Source organism: Trachemys scripta, chromosome 3, assembly GCF_013100865.1.
Source record: "Trachemys scripta elegans isolate TJP31775 chromosome 3, CAS_Tse_1.0, whole genome shotgun sequence".
NCBI lineage: Eukaryota > Metazoa > Chordata > Testudines > Emydidae > Trachemys > Trachemys scripta.
The window spans coordinates 180,191,543-180,215,929 of record NC_048300.1 but is presented as its reverse complement, the minus strand read 5'-3'; the positions used below and the strand labels follow the sequence as shown (position 1 = coordinate 180,215,929).

At 40.0% G+C, this 24,387-nt stretch overlaps 1 protein-coding gene across 1 annotated transcript in view; it reads right to left on the bottom strand.

Annotated features, from left to right (window-relative positions):
• GEN1 (GEN1 Holliday junction 5' flap endonuclease) overlaps nucleotides 1-24,387 on the bottom strand; it is a 32,275-nt gene that overhangs the window by 4,823 nt on the left and 3,065 nt on the right. Inside the window, exons 2-13 of the mRNA XM_034766553.1 lie at nucleotides 20,359-20,565; nucleotides 18,374-18,560; nucleotides 15,166-15,342; nucleotides 10,484-10,594; nucleotides 7,878-7,951; nucleotides 7,174-7,265; nucleotides 5,042-5,192; nucleotides 4,889-4,925; nucleotides 4,713-4,793; nucleotides 2,601-2,731; nucleotides 826-887; nucleotides 97-240 (exon numbers count right to left, since the gene is read on the bottom strand). Of these exons, the coding sequence (XP_034622444.1) occupies nucleotides 97-240; nucleotides 826-887; nucleotides 2,601-2,731; nucleotides 4,713-4,793; nucleotides 4,889-4,925; nucleotides 5,042-5,192; nucleotides 7,174-7,265; nucleotides 7,878-7,951; nucleotides 10,484-10,594; nucleotides 15,166-15,342; nucleotides 18,374-18,560; nucleotides 20,359-20,519 (1,408 nt within the window). The 5' untranslated portion in view covers nucleotides 20,520-20,565. The remainder of the gene's footprint in view (nucleotides 1-96; nucleotides 241-825; nucleotides 888-2,600; nucleotides 2,732-4,712; nucleotides 4,794-4,888; nucleotides 4,926-5,041; nucleotides 5,193-7,173; nucleotides 7,266-7,877; nucleotides 7,952-10,483; nucleotides 10,595-15,165; nucleotides 15,343-18,373; nucleotides 18,561-20,358; nucleotides 20,566-24,387) is intronic.

The following is a 24,387-nucleotide window of genomic DNA, read 5'->3' as shown; positions in this document are numbered from 1 at the left end:
CTATGGAAGAGCTGATGCAGTCCTGAAAATATCTTTATTATCTGTGTTATGGCAGTGCCCACAGAGTGCTAAGCATTGGTCAGCTTTCAAACTTACTTCTCTGTTTCCTTTCCAAAACTTCCAACTTTTCCATTTTATAGAAGCCAACGATGTCAGGATAGGCAGCCTGAAACAAAGCTTCTTCCTCTACTGTAACCACAAAGGACTCTGTGGGCTGATCATCTGCTGTAACATAATGCTCTAGAAAATTAACAAAGGCATATTAGGGCTGAGGGCATGGAGGAAGGGAAAGGACCAAAGCAAGAACTATGCAGTTCCCTTGTCCTTAACTGCAATTTTCAAATATAAAGGTCAGTAGCAGATTAGAAGTCAGACCCTGGTCATGCTAAGGCCCCTTTGCACCAGTCTATCACAGGCTGAGATTCCCCAATCATGGGGGATTTTTTCATGTAAAGTAGTACCACCATAGTATAGGTGATATGCTGGGGCCAAGGAGGAATAAAACTGGAGTCCAATGTGCTGTCGTAGTCCCAAGCCAGTATAAGGGACATCTTTGGCCACCTTCAAGTGTGCACCAAGTGCTGATCTGATACGCCTAAAGACTGCCACAGACAACCCCCCCGCAAGGGTTCATTGTTTGCATTTTCAATCCGTTTGATTTTAAAAGTGTGTGTTTTCTGCATATGTTCATAGAACAGTTGTCCAATCTGTACTACAGGTCACTTGTGCATATTGCTGGCTACCCACTTCCTTTAAAGGGGATTTTTGTCCACTGTTTTTAGTTACATTACAGAATAACCCATGTGTGTATAAGATCGCACCAACCTGGTTTTTGCCATTCAATTTCAAAACAAGGAATTCCATTTTTAACACGTGTCCTGACTATCCTGTGAAACAAAAGCAGACATGGTATCACTAAATGATTTTGCTAAAGCAAGAAATGTGAAAAATCACAAACCTATTGCAAAATTTTAATTTTGTAATCTATGCAAATTAATCAGAGGGAAAAAAATTCTATTCCTCTATCAGTAGATTTAGTACAGATTCTAAAAATCAGAAAGATTTGCTTTTAAGATTTGTAATTTTGTCTTTGGTGTAGGTAAATAATAAACTTCAGTTCTTGACTTTGAACATTTAAACAGACCATTAGTGAACGTAAAGGTCATAAAAAAGGTACCAGATGAGCATCACTGAAGAGTGAAGTCCCCTTCTCACAAGAGATACAAAGGCAGTGATACTAAAAAACTTCCTCAGACTGCCCTGCCTATGGCCCTAAACCCTAGCATGGGGACAACCTGACACAGTAGTTGCGTCTCTATTCATTCACTCTTTTTGTCTCTTTGCTCAGACTGGAGAGTTTTGAGCCAGAGAGATATTGCTTGGGGGGAAATATTCATTTTATCTCCATTGTGCAGTTTAGTTAGGTGTTGTTGTGTGTGTGTGTGTGTGTGTGTGCGTGCTACTGATGTTTTTTTGTTACACTGACAGTTACAACTGAACAGCCATCAGATAACTTAATTTTGCTATTGGCAGTGGATTTGAACCAGCAACTTAGAGGTTAAAAGGTTCCACATTCTACTAACACTCCTATAAACCACTTGGTCCCTGCTTTCAATATTCCTTTGGAACAGAATTCTGAATAATAACCATTGATCCTGCAAAAACTCACCTTACCACTTGTGCTATTGCACATCTGTGAGCAGTCCCACTGAACTCAATGGAACTACTCACAATAAAGTAAAATGTGTAAATGTGTGCTAAAACAGGTTTTAGGCACTAATCCTGCATATATGGAAACTGAATGTGCTACACAGAAGCAGAAGGAGAAATTACTATGCTATGTAATAGGCATAACTCTGTTCAGTGGTGGCTTTGCACCCAAGCAGGAAAGGAGAGGATAATTGGATGTCTTTGGTTATCCATGAGGGTGCAAGATTAGTGATGAGATTGTCACAGGTACATACTGGCAATGTGTGTGGGTATATCATCTAAGCAGTGCACAGCCTCTCTGCACCCCCTTTTTTGCTGAATTGGTAATAGAATTTGATGGTAACACTGAACTGAAAATTTAACAGGGTTAGAAAATAATGATATTCCGTCTTGACAAGAAAGCATTAGTAGAATTCAACAGCAAGACCATTCACTCTTAGCCATAACAAGAGGAAAGCCAGTAGGTATGACAAGAACTTCAGCTCCCCAGCTGCAAACTGTCACTGACTAAGATTTATAGACAACAGGCCTGATCGTGCATGGACTTCAATGAGCAAAGACTCATGCCCATAGTGCTTATCTCATGTATAGTCCCATTGAAGTTGATGAGACTATGGCTAAACGTGAGGGTGTGAAGAATCATGCCCTATAAACTAGCATTAAAAGAAACTTTTGTACACATTTTACTTTACACTTTATTTTTGTGTAGCCACAATGACAGAAATGCAGCACTAATTTAAGCTTTTACCTTTTTCGAAAGGCAGCGCATAGCTCAAGGATGAGGCAAAAGGGGGAAGTAAATTTTACTTTAGTAAGTAATAAGATTTTCTCCAGTGACAGAAGTGAACAGAAACATGGAGTGAATTCAAAAACTTCACAAATTACATTACCGTATTGCCTGCAGTTGCTCTGTATCTGTCTGACCAGACTTTCTTTTGATCATGTCATAGCGTGTCAACAGTGACAACAGTTTCTTGCAAGCATAGTGTTTGGTCCATTCCATCTTCTCAAAAGCAAGTCTCTGTTAAGAAATGCAACCTTAATACCTTCTTATTTTGTTGTTACAGTTTCCTTAACAGTTACCTCAATGAACACTTTAAATATGTATTATGTTTTATACATCGGTTTAATACCCACCTTATGGTAAGACACTAATGACCTCTCAATGCAAGATGGCAGAATAATGGACAGCCATAACAGGATAGATATAGCAGCCTGCTCAACTGAGAGTTAAGGGAGCAGTTGTAATAGCAGCAGCAGGAATGGGAAGGCCACATTGAAAGCTAAACATTTTCCCCATCAGATTCTGATAACGTATCTCTCCCATGCATGCACACCCACAGATTTTTATCACCTTCCACCAGAGTACTCATTAGTGGTCCATTGTCTATACACCATTCATGTAAACAGTCTCAGAAGGTGGAACATCAAAACAGATCTTCTGCCCTGCCAGGAAAGGTGAGCCTTAATGTTAGCCTTGGAGATGACCTAACCAAGAAGGGTATAGTTTCCAACTTCTGTACATCATCCCCCCCCCCCCCCCCCCCCCAAATTCAGATAGATAGTTCTCTGTTATGCCGCAAGAATCCACTTGGTAAGGTTCCACAATTATGTTGTCGGGTAATCTGTAAATCAATCTAGAAGAGTCATTGTTCCAATGGACACTGAAGTCATCCAGCACAATAAACCCGGGAGAATTCTATACTGGGCACAAGAACATAATCACTCACTCAAGGCATAAAGGGCTGGCCTTTTTCTGTGATTAGCACTAAAGGGCATCACCAATTTTTGCATTGTAAATATCAGTCTCAAATGTTATCTACAGACTTCTAGACAAAGCTGTTCTAATGTAAGGTGACCTCTTCAACTGTGTCGATTAAATACAATTTTGTGTGTACATTTCAATTATGTTTCCTTTTGTATTGATAGAGTACAACTAAAACACATCTTAGGGTTTGATTAAATGTATAAATGCAGAGTTCTTACTGGTAGGCTATTGGTAGCCAGCCTAGTTCAACAGCACAACGAAGGCATCATTTATAGCACTAATGCTCAGAAGAACAATATAACGTCAATATTGAAATAAATTTCTTGAAAGACGAGAACAGCGGTTCACAATTTTTTAAATTTATTTTTATGATGGAGCTCCCTTTGCTACAGATTAGGAAATGGACATTACCTTGTGTCCTTTTTACCAACCCATGACAGTTGCCACCAAATTCTTTTTTATTCTGTCCAGTCTCTCTCATGTGTTCTCTGCCCTCTCTCCCTTGCACACTTTCCTTCTCTCTATAGGGTTGTTATTTTCAGCTATTCCCCTCCCCCCATTATTTTCTTGTGTAATGGATCCTCCTCCTCCTTTCCCACTAGGCAGAAAGCTACATCCTGCTCACCCACTATGGAACTATCTATTAGTGGGCCAGATCCATAGCTACTATAAATCATACTAGTTTCGCTGAACTCAATTGTGCCATGCTGATTTACACCAGATGAGGATTTCACCCATTGTACTTTAAAAAGTGTTAATGATACATAAGTATCTCTCTCTCTCACGCACTAGGCTGATAAAATCTACATCCACTCACATAACCTCTAGGGAGCATGCCAGGGCAGATCTTTGAATTTTTGGGATGATGGGCCTTCCCAGAAAAGCCTCCAAATTTGGTAGGTGGCAATTCAGAACTGGTAAGTGAGGGCTAGCTGCCATAACAACTCAACAGTTCAGGACAGGATGTGAAAAGGAACTTCATATCTAGCTAAAGCTGCAGTAGTTGTGAGTGACCCTGTTTTCCAGTTTCTCTCACTACATTGTCCCCTTCTACACCTATTCTAAGGCCTTTATTTCAGATTTCCAAACAAACATGTATATTAAAGTTGTTGCAAGGTTCTTACGTTCTTCCCACTGATAAAAGTTACTAATTAATGTTAATATTCTCAAGTGCATTGCATACTAACAAATGCAACATGTCAAAGAGCTGGATTCTCTATGCATCATTCTGTACCTGAAAGGACAATAAATTTGGCCTCTGGCACTCCATTATCCTGACGAGTTTGTTTTTGTTTACAAGAAATTCTTCGATAACCTTGAAATAAAGCAAAGAGAGGACATTGAGAAGAAAGTTAGCTGAAAATCCAATTCACTGATTCAAAATGAACCTTTAGCAGACTTTTTAGTTACCTCAGAAAATGGAAAGCCCTCACAATCTCTAGCTTTTCTGCAAGTAAAACATACACATTAGGAACAGGATAGAAATGTGTGTGATGCAGGACTTGCATGCTCACCCTGCACCTGAAAGCAATGAGGAGCAGTTCATTTTGAAGACATTCCTACTTTCTGATATTGTCCTCCACTGCATTTGTCTGTTTCACTCGCTCTGAACAATGCCACTCACAAGGGCAGCAGTATTGATAGTCATGTGGTTCACAGTACATAACACTTCCACACAGTTTACATCCACTGAGCTCATGGTCCTTACAAGAACCTACAGAAAAAGGAAGAAAGAGAATGAGATGAACCATGTTTCCCAAACTACACAAGAGTGTTTCATAAAGTTGAGTATACGTGGGTATATCACCAAAAGCTGCTGTATACAGAGCTAAGCACACTAGCAATACTGAGTAACAGTTACAATAAAAATCAGATTTTTCTTGTTAGTTTGAATGTTGCAGAATGTTATTCTGGAAAATTATCTCTCTAAAGACCCACAAATATCATGCATATTTGACACCGTGACAAAACTGTGGAATGAATGACTCTCTCTCTCTCTCTCTCTCTTCCTCCCTCTCCATCCCCCTCCCCCCACCAAATTTCTTCCTGTAAGCAGCATTGGGTTTGAACTGAAGGTGCCAGATAGATGGCCCTCGAGACTGAATGCCACTTTAAAAATAAAATCCAGACACAGTAAGAATAGCAATGCAAATGTTCTCTGCTAATATATCTCAATTGTGTCAATGGAGGGCCCGCCAACATGAATGACTGAGTAGTTCAGACTCAATGTCAGTTCAGTCTTCGCTCTCTTTATTGACACTGCCAAAAAGGTGCCAACTATGACGGCAGTTTGTGATGTATACACCTGTCCAAACTAGACCTATACCACCTAACAGCAATTCAATAGTAACATCTTCTGCACGCCTCCAACATGGCCCATGCTTGTACCAGTGGCCTGCAGGTTTTAAAAAAAAAAAGTCCTACTCCATCACCAATCCTCAAGAGAGACCTTTTATATTTTTTAAAGAAAGATAATCCAGAAGTTGAGACCTGCATAAAAGCAATTTTTAATGCAAGTCATTTAAAATATTTTAAAGGGCATTATCCTTTTTCAAAAGGCATTATACAGTAACTCCTCACTTAAAGTCTTCCCGGTTAACGTTGGTTTTGTTGTTACGTTGCTGATCAATTAGGGAACATACTCGTTTAAAGTTGTGTAATGCTCTCTTCTAACATCGTTTGGCAACCGCCTGCTTTGTCCACTGCTTGCAGGAAGAGCAGCTCATTGCAGCTAGCTGGTGGGGGCTTGGAACCAGGGTGGACCGGCAGCCCCCCTATCAGCTCCCTGCTCCCCTAAGTTCCCTGTGCTGCAGCCGCCCAGCTATCAATCAACAGTTCAGCTGTCCCTTCCCCCACTGCCATGTGCTGCTCCTGCCCTCTGCCTTGGAGCTGCTCTCAGAGACTCCTGCTTGCTGTGCAGGGAGTGGGGGGGGGGAGGAGCGGGCTAATATCAGGGTGCCCCCCCCCGCTCCTGCACCCCACTTACCCCTTCTCCATATAGAACACAGTGGGGACAGGGAGGGAGAGAGACAGAGAGAGCTTGGGGCAGCAGCTGCTGTCTCAATTTCCTGATCCACTTAAAAAGACAATGCACTTAAGAGTGGGTCAGCTTACTTAAAGGGGCAGTGTACGTCTTTCTCTCTCTCCCACACACAAGGTGCGTGTGTGTGTCTGTCTCTGTCTGCTATGCTGTCTCCCCTCCCTCGTGTTCGTGCTGCCTTGTGTGAGAGGCTACATTAACAACAATGCGTTAACCCTTGAGGGCTCAGCCGAGTGCTAGTTCATCATTTAGCAGCAAGACATTCCCTGGAAATATACCTCCTTCTTCCACCCTCTAACTTCACCACCTCAACCAAACTTCACAATCATCATAGCAGTGAACAGTATTAAATTGTTTGTTTAAAACGTATACTGTGTATATATCTATATAATATATAGTTTTTGGTCTGGTGAAAAAAATTTCCCTGGAACCTAACCCCCCCTCATTACAATAATTCTTATGGGGAAATTGGATTCGCTTAACATCGTTTCGCTTAAAGTCGCATTTTTCAGGAACATAACTACAACGTTAAGCGAGGAGTTACTGTACTTATAAGGCTCCAGAATGGGCAGCCTCATTACCCAGGGGAGCTGGTGGGGGAGCAAATAAAATGTACATCAAATTAAAACAAAAATCTACCCCTTTTCCTACCGACCTGGATGATGGCACACAGAACAATGAGTCATCTTGTTAACTGTCAGAACAGATGAATTACCACATTGAAGCTGTCCTTTCCATTGATCAAACCTAAAATTATATTACAAATGTTAACGTAATGCAATCCCATAGCTTATTCATGCAAATTCTACCACTTAAGTTAAATATGGGGAAAAAAATCATACCAACTAATTCATCCTCTTAAAACTATTCCGTTTTCCATTGCACAATTTGTTTCAGTGAATGTACTTTTGAGTACGTACTGTGGATTGTTGGGATGTCTAGCTTTGAGAATCATTGTGACAATAGTCATACCAGACAACATTAGGATCTAAAGTCCTGATCCAAAGCCCTTTAAAGTCAATGAGAGTCTTTCCAAATTACTTTTGTGGGCTTGGGATCAGGATCTACCTCCTCTGAGCCTGCAAACATGTATACATGTGTTACTGTCTGCCAGAATAGGGACTATGAGTTAACACAATTTTAAGCAATAACTAACTTTAAAAAAATAGTTTGCCTGGAAGAATGTATTGTTTGAATACACAGCTGATCATCATGTAAGAAATTTAATATTTTGTTTTCTTAAAAATTAAAACATGAGTAGCATAGACTCAGGTTCAAAGTGCAACATAATACTGCCTTTCAATAAGACAATTTAAAACACTGAAATATTTCAGGAGACAAGACAAACTTTAACTTTACCTCTGCAGTAAACTTTGACCTCGCAAAGTCTCAATTAACTTTAAAGCTTGTTCTTTTCCAACTCCTGGCACTCCCTTTTAGAGAGAGGGAAACATGGTACATATTAAAGTTTAAACTAATGTAAAACATTGATATCTGTTAGGTGTAATAACAAAAAATTAATTCCATGAAGAATTTAAAAAAATTCAGATGCTTCTTCCTTTATATATACAATATGGATTTAGCCATCTTACTTCTGCAGAGTGGAAAGCACCTTGGATTGAATTCATTACAATTAAAATCCTTACTGTTTACACAAAAAATTAATATGGGGTTGTCATAAGATTGTAGTACGTCTCCAATGCAACTACAGTGGGTCACCGTTATGTTGACATGGTCATCTGGGAAATATGTTTTGTTCCACAAATATGTTTTGTGGAATCAAGTCCACAATTAGACATAGCACAGAAAGGAAGAACAGAGGTCTTGAAGAACAAATTTAAAAGTCAGTGAGAAAGCTGCATGAGAAGAGTCAACTTGAACTACAGCAACTGGGAATTGGGGTACTCAATTGGAGGGGCAGAGACTAGGGAAAACATCCAAGCCAGACTCCCATTGAAAGATAGTTGAAACAAGTACATAGAGCTGCCCCTGCCTGTGGTGCTTGGTCCCCCTAATCTGAGCAAATGATGCCATCTAAACACTGAGGGCTAGGAGGCAGTACCCCTCTCACTATTTTGGGAAGAAAGGGCTCCAAGCTTTTTTTTTTTTAAAAAGGAGCTAAGGTGGGGTGATTCAAAAAAAGTTTAACACACCTGATTTACAAAGACACCATCAACTTAAAACAAAAGTAATTTTCTTCTCGAAATTTTATCTGTTATAAGTTATTCCTAAGGCTTGGTCTAGAGTAGAAAGTAGTACCGGAAACACTTGCCTTTAAACAGAATTGCAGGAAGATTACGAAGAGGGGAGGGAACATCTCTGTTTGAGTTTCTTTGCTCTGGAATTAATCCTGAGCCTCAGATGTCAATGGCAAAATTCCCAATGACTTTGTTAAAGTGGGATTAGTGAATATGTGCAAATTAAATTAAATTGATTTGTTCACTGCCTGTGGCATCTCCTGTGTCTCACATTAGGATGATGAATTCACTCTCATATGCCGCTTTGGGGCAGTTCATAATAATATTTTTCCTTAGCAGGAAACCAGCAAAAGCAGCAGAAAAACAAACACAAATTGAAGAGATAGCAGGAGAGTGGAAGAGGGATAAACCCAGGCTTATTTATTATTTCTTTTGGAGCCACGCAAAACAAGCTTCCAAACATCAATATGGGAACAAATCTCACTGATTTATTCTATAGTATTTTGATAACATACTATTTAAAGAGCACATCAAAAAAGTAAATTATATTTAAGTTCTTGGTTTCTGAAAATAAGTTTGACAGTGTCCCTTTAAAATACTCTATACTTGAGAAGTATTTACTGATATGGGTATCAGTACTGGTACTCAAAGCTTTTGTGACAGGTACTATAGGACATGTTACATCTCTGTTTGAATAATATGCCTCTGCTGTGTAACTCAGTACATTCTAATCTGCAATAGAGTTTCAGCTCTCCAAAGGATAATCTTGCATATTTGAGAGACTAGGGTATAGAACAATTCAAGAGCCATTTTTGGTTGAGTGGAAGTGACAGACACAAATGAGGTTTTAGACTGGTAAACTGGATTTGGAATCGCTTCACTTTACTTGGAATGAAGGAACAGTGGGGTAGACTAACCATCAGAGCAGCTTCATAATGAAGTGCTCATTGCCATAGTTTGCAAAGAGTAATGCACATCAACCTTTACTGGCAACTTCCATTTCAGCTCATCTTTTTCTAGTCAAGAGCATCAGTACTTACAAACCGAGACTATTATTTCTTCTCAACTTCCTCTGCATGCATTACAGCAGCAGTTTCCAATTAAATGTCAGGACATGCTGTATCAGGCGTGCCTGGTCACACCAGACAAATGCATTTGTTAAACATTTCTTTAAGCCCTGCAGCAGAAGTGGTTAACTCCCCAATCTCCATACAGTCATGCTTTTTGGTCAAATCCAAAGTGGCTCAAGAACAGTCTACCAGCAATCACATTTAGAAACAGTTATTACTGATTTCTCCAAACAGAGTGTACAAGGATTTTTCTGGCAACTGTGCTTTCCATAATCATACTGTAGACTGCCCCATTTTCAGACACGCTTGTTACTAGCATAGTTACAGCCACAGTGTGGACAGAAAGCATAATCTAATGGACTAAGTGTGAGACTGGGAGCTCAAAGTTCTAATAGGCTCTTAGTTGCCGATGCCAGCTCTTCCACATATATATTACATGCCATCTAAATTTGTTTTAGCTTCCTTATTTGTAAAATGATAATACTCACCTATCTCACAGAGTTGCAAACATTAATTTTCACTACAAAGTATTATGAAAATGTCTTTACGGTAGGAGTTATTAAGGTACTTTCCTCAGCTAGATGTCTGTAGTCTACCATGCATTTCATATGTTTTTATACATGCTCAAATCTTAATTGGTACTGTATGTTCAGAAAAAATAAGTCACAGAAACATGGTAACTAATTAGTTTCCTCACCTTAGGAAGATAATCACAACCAAGAAGAATTGCTAGCCCAATCAGAGACTCTCTGTCACAACGTAGTTTCTCCTTAATAGAGGACATCGTATAGCAATCAACATGTGGGTCCTGCAAGAAAAATATTACAGCTGGGAATAGTGTAGGCAGGACCACAGGTGACTAGGAAATTGATTTGTTGCTGACAGGTTAAGAGCAATTTGTCTTACTGTTGTTCAACTGCTAGAATAGAAGAGACCAAGCCATTTGTCATTGTTACACAAAGTATGATTGACATAAATATCATCTTGCATTGAAGACTAACCAAATGATTTTAAGAATTGCAGCTTTCAATATCTACATACAAATGTAACTGTTTTTAAGTAAAATAATTAATCAAGGATTAGCAAAAAGAACAGGAGTTCTTGTGGCACCTTAGAGACTAACAAATTTATTTGAGCATAAGCTTTCGTGGGCTACTCAAGAAACTGCCTGAAAAAGCACAAGAGCAAATCCGCACAGACACACCCCTAGAACTCCGAGCAGCGGTATTCTATCTGCAACCCAAGATCCATAAACCTGGAAATCCTGGACACCCCATCATCTCAGGCATTGGCACACTGACAGCAGGATTGTCTGGCTATATAGACTCCCTCCTCAGGCCCTATGCTACCAGCACTCCTAGCTATCCTCAAGACACCACTGACTTCCTGAGGAAACTACAATCCATTACTTGCATCTGAAGAAGTGAGGTTCTTACCCACAAAAGCTTATGCTCCCAATACTTCTGTTAGTCTTAAAGGTGCCACAGGACCCTCTGTTGCTTTTTACAATCCATTAGTGATCTTCCCGAAAACACCATCCTAGCCACTATGGATGTAGAAGCCCTCTAAACCAATATTCCACACAAAGATAGACTACAAGCCGTCGGGAACAGTATCCCCGATAATGTCAAGACAAACCTGTTGGTTGAACTTTGTAACTTTGTCCTCACCCATAACTATTTCACATTTGGGGACAATGTGTACCTTCAAATCAGCGGCACTGCTATGGGTACCCGCATAGCCCCACAGTATGCCAACATTTTTATGGCTGACTTAGAACAACGCTTCCTCAGCTCTCGTCCCCTAACGTCCCTACTCTACTTGCGCTACATTGATGACATCTTCATCATCTGGACCCATGGAAAAGAAGCCCTTGAGGAATTCCATCATGCTTTCAACAATTTCCACCGCACCATCAACCTCGGCCTGGACCAGTCCACACAAGAGATCCACTTCCTGGACACTACAGTACTAATAAACGATGGCCACATAAACATCACCCTATACCGGAAACCTACTGACCGCTATACTTACCTACATGCCTCCATCTTTCATCCAGACCACACCACTCGATCCACTGTCTACAGCCAAGTTCTACGATACAATCGCATCTGCTCCAACCCCTCAGAGACAAACACCTACAAGATCTCTATCAAGCATTCTTACAACTACAATACCCACCTGCTGAAGTGAAAAAACAGATTGACAGAGCCAGAAGAGTACCCAGAAGTCACCTACTACAGGACAGGCCCAACAAAGAAAGTAACAGAACGCCACTAGCCATCAACTTCAGCCCCCAACTAAAACCTCTCCAGCGCATCATCAAGGATCTACAACCTATCCTGAAGGACGATCCATCACTCTCACAGATCTTGGGAGACAGGCCAGTTCTTGCTTACAGACAGCCCCCAAACCTGAAGAAAATACTCACCAGCAACCACACATCACACAACAAAAACACTAACCCAGGAACCTATCCTTGCAACAAAACCTGTTGCCAACTCTGTCCACATATCTATTCAGGGGATACCATCATAGGACCTAATCACATCAGCCACACTATCAGAGGCTCGTTCACCTGCACATCTACCAATGTGATATATGCCATCATGTGCCAGCAATGCCCCTCTGCCACGTACATTGGCCAAACCGGACAGTCTCTACGTAAAAGAATAAATGGACACAAATCAGACGTCAAGAATTATAACATTCAAAAACCAGTTGGAGAACACTTCAGTCTCCCTGGCCACTCGATTACAGTAATCGTTGTAATATTGCTAAAAGTCGCAATATTACAACCAAAAAACCCTTCAAAAACAGACTCCAACGAGAAACTGCTGATTTGGAATTAATTTGCAAATTGGACACCATTAAATTAGGCTTGAATAAAGACTGGGAGTGGATGGGCCATTACACAAAGTAAAACTATTCCCCCCCCACCCCTACAGTTCCTCATATCTCCTTGTCAATTGCTGGAAATGGGCCATTTTCATTACCACTACAAACAGTTCTTTTTCTCTCCTGCCGATAAAAGCTCACTTAACTGATCACTCTCCTTATAGTGTGTATGGTAACACCCATTGTTTCATGTTCTCTGTGTGTATACCATGAAACAATGGGTGTTACCATACATACTATAAGGAGAGTGATCAGTTAAGTGAGCTTTTATCAGCAGGAGAGAAAAGATATATATATCTTCCTACTGTATTTTCCACTACATGCATCTGATGAAGTGGGCTGTAGCCCACGAAAGCTTATGCTCAAATAAATTTGTTAGTGTCTAAGGTGCCACAAGTATTCCTGTTCTTTTTGCGGATACAGACTAACACAGCTGCTACTCTGAAACCAATCAAGGATTAGAAATTTAACCAACACCCTAGGCTTATAGAATGACAAAAGAACACGCTGAAGCTGCAAAGAACGAATGAACAGGAGGAAGTTGTCTTCTATCAAAGGATCTGAACTTTAAAAACAAACAAAAACTTATAACCCAATTTTCAAACTTTTTAGGCACCTCGACAGATATTTAGACAACTAAAGTAAATACCCATTTTAATGCTATTTGAACACCTAATTTAAGACATCCCACTTTGAAAACTGGGCTCTAGTTTACTCTGTACAAATGTATAGCCAAATGAACACAAGCAAATTGCCCTACAACATTTTCTTTTTTAACATTATGTGCTCCCAGCTCTGCCTCTTCATTCCATTAGTTCTCACAAAGAAACAAGCACTTTTTTTAGCTGAACAACAGTTTCTTACACCAGGATACATTTAAATCTTCAATCTTTACTCCATTTGCTACCGCACTTGCTTGATGCCCTAGACTTAGCATAAAATAAATCTCTCTGCATACTACAGAAGAGTGCACAAGAGAGTTATTTGTTCTGCCTTCTCAAATGTATCAAGCTACATTCCTAACGTATCTATAATTTTAATCAGGGTGGTCTGTTTTATTGGATACATTCATTTTTGGACTGGTCATACTATAGTTTATTATTCAGACATACAAGACATGGTGTCAACAGTGCTTGATTTGGTGAGCAATCCTCATTATCAAGTGTGACAGTGTTACACATTTTAATGTGTATGTAAGATGCAAATGAGGGAATTTGCATTTATTTAACCCCATAGACCTGTTGCTTCTGTAAGCACACAACTGTCACTACAGGGCTGTGTCCTGTAGAAAATTTACAGCTTTAGGTCACATAAGAATTCATGTAAAAGAAAACCTAAACAGACAGCAGATAATTTCATGTTTAGTATCAGAGGGGTAGCCGTGTTAGTCTGAATCTGTAAAAAGCAACAGAGGGTCCTGTGGCACCTTTGAGACTAACAGAAGTATTGGGAGCATAAGCTTTCATGGGTAACAACCCTCACTTCTTCAGATGCAAGGGAAGTGAAGAAGTGAGGTTCTTACCCACGAAAGCTTATGCTCTCAATACTTCTGTTAGTCTTAAAGGTGCCACAGGACCCTCTGTCAATTTCATGTTTGTTTTCAACTCAGCTGTTTTTCTTACTCATTCAGTACTTGAACACTAATGAATCAAGCAAAGCACGTCTTCTTTATAAGAACAGAGATTTTAAGCAAGACCAAATACAGGAAGACAAAAGTAGGATACTGTTAGTGTTCTTAATATAGTATTTAGCCTGTATATTTGCCTGAAATAAAATTTTGGGTTTTGTTCACCTGTTTGACTTTTGATATTTTTACTAACGCGTGAATAAAGACACCGTGTGTTGCATTTGCCCACAACCAGATGGGGTTTATAGCACAATGAGAAAAGATAAGTAAGTGAGTTAAAGTGTTGCAGGTTTTGGTGGGAGTTTAGTATATACGACTGCCACAAATCCTATCGCAAGGCAAGGTCAAGCAACCAGTTGGGAGGGGCAAGGAGGGGCGGCATAAGAAACACTAAAAAGCGAAAGAAATGGTGACCCTGGCCGAAACACAACCTCACTCCCTACACTTCCGATGAGGCACAAAAGAGGCGGTACCAAAGCCCCCAAGATCATGATCCTCCAAAATGGAGCATGACCATAAATTGTAAGGGGTGGGACCAGGGTGTGTACTACAGATATAATTAAGCCTGCTAAGGAGGAGGAGGTGGGAAAAAGAAACGGAGAAAAGCTCTGCAGCGTACAGAGCTATGGATATGCTTGCTTGATTAACCCCAATAAACATTACATTGCCTGCACTTCAGACTCTGGTCTTCTGCTTTCTGTCTGTCTGACAAGAACCAAGGGAGTGGTGAGGAAGAAGCCTTAACAGATACCATAAATATTTTGAACAATTAACTACGTGCTTCACATTTAAGCAATATAATGAGTGTGAAGTAGTCTGAAGGAAAAAAGACTCCAAAAAACTTAACACACTACCTTTACATTCATGGTGAAATTCCTATAAACTGTTTGAGCTCCATACAAGAAAGCATCTCCATCATTGGTAATGCAGCCATCCACATATCCATTTGCATTCAGGTAAGCACACATCGCCTCCGCTTCACCAGCTGCTTGAACCCAAGGTAATCCTAAACACTCCAACATTTCAAGGCACTAAATAAACAAAAATATTCAAGAGAAGACAGAGATTGAATCTTCAGTTATCCCTTTTTACAATTAACCATTTTTTCTAAATAGTCCTCAGGTTCATGTGTATGTCTGCAGTGGCCATTATTATTATCATCAATGTAGTACTATCATTGTATGTGTCACTTTACAATACATGTGGCATTGCAAACAAAGACTAGCTCCCCGACTGAACTAACTTATAATTTATAGTGAGTAGGGACATGGTTATGTTCAGTTTCACAGTACTAAACACACACTGATTGCCAAAACACTTTATGTATCAGATAGGCAGGGGCGGCTCCAGGCACCAGCGCAGCAAGCGCGTGCCTGGGGCGGCAAGCCGATCGCTGCGAGGGCGGCAGTCAGGCGGTCCTTGGTGGCGTGCCTGCAGGAGGTCCGCCAGTCCTGTGGTTTCGGCGGCGGGTACGCTGAAGATATGGGACTGGCAGATCACCCACAGAAACGCCGCCGAATCCGTGTGACCGCAGACCGCTGCAGGCATGCTATCGAAGCCTGCCTGACTGTCGTGCTTGGGGTGGCAAAAAACAGAGCCGCCCCTGCAGATAGGCTCATCAGATTTTTGAAGGAGAGGCTGGAGAATTGGCATACATTGCTTAGGAGGTTTCTGTGCAGAAAGAGGCACAGAAGTAGACAGTGAGCGAAGCTTGGGTGGAACATAGGCAAGACAAAGTATGAAACAGGACTTCTTAAACTTTCATCATGGATCACATCTTAATGAAGTGCCTCAGGGATCTACGTCCCCTCTCATTCATGATCACATAACATCTCTGTGATAATTACAGCAATTGCTTAAGTGGAAAAGTAATAGATGGGAATGTGCAGAGGAACAGAGGAGCCAATCCAGAGATGCAAGAAAGTGTGTATGTGCATGAGTGAGGTAGGGGTCCGGGGGAAATCATGGGCAGACCAGCAGAAAAGGAAGGTTACCTTTGTAGAAGTGTTGTGTGCAAGCTATCTGAAATGACTATACTGAATTATTATGATGCCTTCTCTTCACAAGTCAGGATTTTTAACAAATCAAAACCACAAAAGTGGCATAGTAAGAATTGCTGTCCTATTGGAGCGTAGCTCACGCCAAGCAGCTTGACAATATTAATATATTTTATTCAGGTTAATCATCTGGTGCCCAATCCAAAACCCACTGAAATCAATGGAAATATTTCCACTGTGCTTTGGATCATGCCCTTGAAGAGAAACAAACAAAGCAAATAAAACATCTTCCCTCATTTCATTCCTGTCCTATAAATACTTTTCCAACACTACCAAAAACTTTATGGAAGTACAGTTTACTTCAATCACAAAAGAAACCCGGCAAACAGTGAAGCTGACATTAAGAATCTCCAAGTTACTAATTGATCTACAATGTTACTTAAAAGGACAGTAGTCATTGTGGTCCAAGGCCCACAAATTCAACATGCAAATTGATATTGCCATGTATTTTTTCATGCCACAAGCAATCATGTAGTACATTATTTTGATACGAGAGCAAAGAAAGAGCTGAACACTAAGGAAATGAGGAATTAGTAACGAAAGATATCAATAAACAAAAACTTCCATACAAAATGACAGAGCAATTTGTCCTGCAACCTTGGTTCTCTCAACCTAGTTAAATACATTTCTCACCAAACATTTTCATAGCTAACTATGTTAACATGGCTATTTTCCTGGTTCATAGACCTAGTCTAGAAAACAAGTCTACTGTGTTATTATGTAATGACCAAAAGTGTGCTAGGTGCTTTAGAGCAGCGGTTCTCAACCAGTGGTCCGGGGCCCACTGGGGCGCCACGAGCAGGTCTCAGGGGGTCTGCCAAGCAGGGCCGGCGTTAGACTTGCTGGGTCCCAGGGCAGAAAGCCAAAGCCTCACCACCTGGGGCTGAAGCCCAGGGCTCCAAGCCCTGTCACCTCGGGCTGAAGCCGAAGCCTGAGCAAGATAGCTTCACAGGGCCCCTTGTGGCATGGAGCCCTGGGCAGCTGCCCTGCTTGCTACCCCCTAATGTTTGCCCGAAAAACAGTTGTTGTAGCACAGACAGGCCGTGGAATTTTTATAGCATGTTGAGAGGAGGGAGGGGAGGCTCAGAAAGAAAAAGGTTGAGAATCCCTGCTTTAGAAACATATAAACAGGTCTACACAACACCAATATGTTTATTAGGTAAGTAATAAAAAATATAAAACCAAAAAGGCTTATGAGGAATTAGATGGCTTGAGAGATTGGTAATGAGATACAGAGCCTTGTATCTCAATCACTGGTCTGAATCCAGCACCAGAGAGACTTGCCATGCAACAGCTGTTAGAAGAACAACTAGAATTTCAATCTACTTTCAAATGGATGGGTGTCCTGATGCCAAAATCACCATGACAATAGTCCACCTTCTTTCCAGCATCAGCAAAGAGATTAAGGAATGGAACAGAGCAAGTCAGGTTTAAGGCGCATCCAAGGAACGGTGAAGAGAGCTTGTACTAACACTACCTGTGTAATGCCTATTGTGTGCTTAGCTCCAGAAGAGTCTCCAGCATTGTCAACCTAGAACTATTAACAGGCACTATATTCACTTAGGATTTATTGTCAATATGTATACCTTGGAGTTTAATAAAAGTGTATTGAAATTTGCATAGATAGGGGAGACTACTAAGTTTGTTGACTCAGGAGTGTACATAATAATTTTTAGGTGCTAATTCAAATGATCATTCTTCACTGAGTGACATCGTTGTGCTCAATGCTGTACAGTACATATGGGAACACACTGCCCCAAGAAGTTTATATGATCTTCACAAAAAAAGGGGGTTCATAAACTCTTAATACAGCAAGTTACAGGACTAATATCCAATCTCAAAGTGATGCAAATTTTTTGGGGGCAGAATCTCATTGAAAAATCTGTCTGGAGTCATTTCTGTGCGTCAGATTTATTGTAAATTCTTTCCCTTTTTTTTTTTAAACGTTTTTTCTTCCCTCTCCATTCTCTAATACCCCAAATAATGAAATTCCTCTATCACTCACCTCTTTTAAAACTGATTTAAAATAGGATCTCCCTGTTTTTGCAGCCCTAGGTTTTTTTGAAGACCCATAGCGGAGCTCATTCCTCTTACTCATTGTTTCTGCTTTCAGCTTTGGGGCATCCCCCTCCATCACAAACACCAATTTGATCTCCATTGAGGTTAAAGAAGAGATTCGAAAAAATAGATTCCTGTATTAACAAAGTAAATAAATAATTTCACTGAAAAATTTAGTTATAAATTAAGCCGCATGACAACTGATGTGTATACCCTAAATGGAAATTTCATGTTGGTCAGAACTTCATAATGAAACATACACAGTTTCAAACCAAAGAACAAAAATAGCAAAAGAAACACCTTAAGGACAATTGGATTATAGCCCTAACCCAATGCTCCTCCATCCACCCAAAAAGATTCTATAGCTGCCATTTGGAAAACACACACAAACATATCCGAAAAGATTTCATACCATTTTGTATTGCAAGTCTTTGTACAGGTATATAACTACAGAGAGGAAAGATATTCATTTTTCTGCGGACTTATTGCTCAGAAGAACTTTAATACCTTTTCATGAATTCTGTATTATAGGAATATATTCTTGTTCAGCCTTCCAAAACTGTCATGAAATTTACCAGCTCATGAACAAGATCTGCTCCCAGACCTACCTTCATACTGATGATAAAGGGAAATTGGAAGGAGGGAAACAGACATCCTGTTAAATCAAATGTTAAAATGTTGAGAATACCTCAGCTGTTATGGTGATCAGTGTGGTATAAAACTCAGATATAATAGAAATATAATACTATTTTTAACATACTGATTTATATATTTCTTGTGGGCAAAAAGAATGTTGCATCTTTCATAACTGCAATTTTTCCTACTACAGTAATACTGAGTAGGCACAAAGACAATACATTTTTGCCATAATCCATTGAGCCGACATTCAAAAGCAGTAGAACAAACATTCACATGTGTTAGATTGATTTAGAAAGACTACTGCTTAAAAATATTTTAGTTAATATACTACTACTGAGGGGAGATGAACTGACATTTCTGGAGGCTGAAACCCTGTTTATGTATAGAACAAATATAATACAATCAGTTTCAGTGTAAGTTTCCCTAAAATGGCTTAGCAATGTACTTTTAACCCTGTCCCCATGAAAGCTTGTCTACAGTGGTGGAATAATTTATTCTCCAGATCCATTCAGCTTTTGGTCACTCTGCTGAAAGTTCTTAAAAGGGTGCCAGTTAGGGTGATCTGTGTGATGTGGGTATGTCCATTAGAAAATTGACTGATATTTCCATCCCACTGCAATCAGAGTAATAACTTTCTGTTACTACTAACATGATTAGTAACTAACAGATTTGAATCAGTGCCCCCATGCCAGACAATTTTTGAATTAATTGCTGATCGGCTAAGGCTGCATTTTGGAAAGTGGTCAGCTATTTTGGGTCCCTAATATGAGACATTTTAGATGCTTTCAGAAAATGTGGTGCATCCAGAATTCCAGTTGAAGTCAATTGGTGCTGTGGATTCTTACAACTTCAGAAAATCATCCATAAAGCCTCTTGAGCTGGGTACTCAAAATCTAAGAGACCTAAAAGCCACTGGTCACTTTTAATAGTAAAATTCTAGTTGTCTATAGCTCCACATGTCCTCTTTTCAGTCCTGTTTGCACAAGTCAGTACTTTGGAGTTACAGTCACTTTGATTAGTTTGTTCTTTGAACAAGCATCAGACACATCAACCATATATGCACATACTCCTCAAGGCACTTCATAATGGCTCATGCAGAATGATCGGCACACACTGAGTAAGTGGTTAAAACTATATGGTAATATGGACTACCACGGATTTTGGAAGTACCTTGGCATAACTCTGGGAGCAAAGCACCACATGAGCAAACTATATTATATAGATTCAAACACTGACTGGTTACAGTTATCCACCCAAAAGAAGAAGAAGAAGAAGAAAAAAAAGATACTGTACCTAAGATGAGGCTTGGTGACTACTCCAATCATCTTTTTAACAGTCTGTGCCTCACACACCCATAGACTTAAATCAACAGCAAGGGTTTTTCCACTGAGACTGCTCAGATGAACATGTTCTTTCACAGGCTCCAAGATCTGCCATAGATTAGTCACTCCCATTGTTCTGAATTCCGCCTTGCCAATATGAGGCTATCAGCTGTAAAGACTGATCAAAACAAAAGTTCACAGCTAATAATATGGAATGTGGCAATTTTGGGGGGGGGCAGTAAGTGCTCTAAGTACTTCTAAAAATAAATGTTAATGACTAAGTGAATGACACAATCAAGCAATCCAAATATTTAGAGACTTAAGTTTATAGACCCCCCTTGTTTAATGGATGAGCTGCTTGTAGGACAACTTTTATTATAAATAGGCTACAGTGCTGTCTGAACAGAATGGTAAAAGTGTCTAGTTTAAGAAATCACTTTCATCTACACCTTAAGTGCCTCTTTCTCACTTTCCACAATAACTGAACATCTACTGCCCCAATCCTTTCTCACAGAAAATTCAGATTTCTATGAATAAACATATTTTGGTTCAACTACAAGAAAAGAGCACGGATACATTCCATTGTGTCTTTCTATCCAAAAGTGAGGGTGAGACTTCGAAATTCATACTCCTTTATTTCTTCTTGAAGTTCCCACTTCCGTTTAACATCTGAGAATTACTTTTATGGAAACAGTGCTTTTTGTCCGCAACCAGAAAGACACTGGGACAGATCCTCAGCTGGTGGAAATGATCACAGCTCCACACTGGAACTATGATCATTTATACCAGCTGAGGATCTACCCCAGTATATTAAGTGGGGTACATTCCTTTTGACTCTCTCTCTGCTTATAACTCTAAATTCATAGAATCATAGAATATCAGGGTTGGAAGAGACCTCAGGAAATTCTCCCTTTCCTGAACCCCTCCCTCATTCCTTCCTGTTATCAGATTTCCTTTTCTTCCTGTTTTCTCCTCCTCTTTCCCATCCCCTTGCTCACTCCTCTCCCCTTCAGCCTTGACTGACCTTCCTTTCCAGTGCTGTTCTCACTTTCATCCCTTGCCACTCTTAAAATATCAGCCTTTTGCCTATACCCTGCTTGTTTGCTAGAGTCCATTTCTTCACCTCAATGCCAATCTATTCCTCTTGGGAGGAGAAGGAATACATTTTCCTTATGCTTATTTCTCTTCATTTCAATATGAAATAGACTTAAATAGAAATTGTTTTTTTTTTAAATCACTTTTGTTAATGGTTTATGCATGTCTATTTTACTTTTGAAATAAAGAAAATCTCTCATAGAAATGACACAGCAGTCAGGTCACATTGTCACATTAAGAAAAATGATTAAGCTTAAAGAGTTTTGCACTACTCGAGAGCAAATCGTGACCCTGTAGGTCAAAATTGAATCAAACAGGAAGTCAACCATGGAGAATGAGGAATGCTGCCATCTAGTGGCCTCTTGAGCCTTCTGCGTGGCTTTCACAGAAATGGGTTCTCAGAGAACCAATGTTAATGCAACACTAACATAGGAGTATAAAGCCCTGGGATTCAGCTAATTGACCAGTCATTTCTCTTGCTCTCATTGCATGAATTACAAGTTGTTCTAATTGAAGGACTTCTTACTACTGGTTTTCAGGGGTTACATTCTCCCAGTAGCTGATCCATGCCTTTGGAATTTGCAACACCTAAATCTGTATTAATTCACTCAAATAACTGGCCTGATTTTCAGAAGTGCAGAGCACATACAGTTTCCTTCGAACTGAAGCAGGTTTCTGGGGGAAATCACTTAGAGCTCTGGGTGGTTAAGCACCTTTTTCCCCCACCCTAATCAGGTCACTTAATTAGACTCCTACTTTTAAGAATCCAAGCTTGGAAATATTACCCTGTTTGACCTTTGAAGATTTCTGCTTTAGTTTATTACTAGATATTGATACTTTTGCTATTGAGCAAAGAGTTTCTCTGCTGGGTTTTGAAGCCCAAAGGCTGCTGTTTCTTTTCATAAACATAACGGTAAGGTGACCAGTTGCTTTGCAGTGCGAGCCAATATAAATATAGCTGTTTGAAAAATTATCAAGAGAAAAAGCACATGCCTGATAAATTGTAGTATTGCATCTGGGAAGAAAACTATCCCCCTTAGCAACAACGTAGGTTTCCTTTCTCTAAGTACTTGAGAACTTCAGGAGACAAGCACTTAATTAAACAAGCTTCTAATTGCTGGGAAATCCCAGAAGTTAATTAATTGGCTGGTAAAGAGCTGATGACATATTAACCATTTTTGTGTCCTACCGACATTTGGAGAGTATCTAGTAATACAAGTCAAATACATTGGCATGGCTATGCTTCTGAAGTTTTGTATAGCAGAACAGGCATTGTAAGAAATTAAGTGGCCCTATCGGAGTGCAAATCTGGAAAAAAAATAAAAATTATATGTTGGGCTACCTCTTGCACTGTAAAGAAAACTGATGTGAACAGCACAGGCAAGAGAATAGAAATGGGAAGCCGAGTTATTTTCCCCACTCTAGTTGCTGTGTTTACCCTGACATTCGGGGCTGGCCTGTGCCAACCAACCCGAGGTGTGGGGCTGTTCCATTACTGTGTAGACTTCAGGGCTTGGGCTGGAACCCAAGCTCTGGGATCCTCCCACCTTGCAAGGTCCTAGCACCAAAACTCCAGCCCAAGCCCAGAAGTCTACACAGCAATGAAAGAATCCTGCAGCCCAAGATCGAGTGGCTGGTACAGGGCACTGGCGGTGTCTAGTTGCTGTGTAGACATGACCTCAGGGTACATCTACACTACAGCGGGGAGTCGATTTAAGATACGCAAATTCAGCTACGTGAATAGCGTAGCTGAATTCGACGTATTACAGCCGACTTACCCCGTTGTGAGGACGGCGGCAAAATCGACTTCTGCCGCTTTTTGTCGGCGGCGCTTACTACCACCTCCGCTGGTGGAGTTAGAGCGCCGATTCGGGGATCGATTGTCGCGTCCCGACGGAACGCGATAAATCGATCCCCGAGAGGTCGATTTCTACCCGCCGATTCAGGCGGGTAGTATAGACCAGGCCTCAGAGATGCTCATTTGCTAAGTAGTAGCTTCAACAGTATTATACTTAGATAAAAGATGCTTTAAAACTACTCAGAAGTATTCTTTTTTTGCCACAGTAATACTTTAATATTTCCAATTGTTACCTTTAAAAGCTAGAAAGCCTTGAATAGAACATTCTGCAGGGGGGAAATTAACCTTCTTACCATCTAACTGGGACTTCCAGCTTTTTGAGAGGTGAACGAGACAACACTTTGCAAAAAGCCCTTTTGATGTTACCATTTGTTGCCTATAAATCAATCTATGTTTCTTATATAGCTTCCTATAACCTTTGTGTTAATTGGTTTATTAGTACCATGATGACATAGCACATCTGTATTAATGCACAGGGAGGATAAATGCATCAAAAAGTATTTTTAATTCCATACTTATGCAAAAGTAGCTATATAGACAAAAATGTGGCGAAGGCAACTTACAAAATGAAAAATAAAAATAAGTCGATGTTGCTCAACACCATGGTAAAATATTAATTTATAACTATGGAAGTGATTTTTCCCTTTCCATGATTCAAACAAAGTATATTAGTTGCTGAAGTAGGTAGACATGCCATAATACATTTTGGAGGTTCTTTTATTTTTGTCATTTAAATGATTTAGGTTCTAATCCATCTTGCAGAAAGCTGTACTGTCTAGAATGGGGCTCTTTGTAAAGACCCACCTGAACAGATTTTATTTCAGGGGCCTTAGTTATACCAAATCTCCCATCCCACCTTCTATATCTTAGAGAAGGTAAAATCTTCACAGCTGGACCTTATTTTTCTGTATGTCTGTAAATCACCCTAAAACACTGTTAATGTTATTACAAAAACAACAACAAAATTTAGGGAGTTGATCTGGCTTCCACAAAAGTGAATTGCAATACAGTCACTGACATCAGGTCCAGGATAAACCAGCCTTTAAA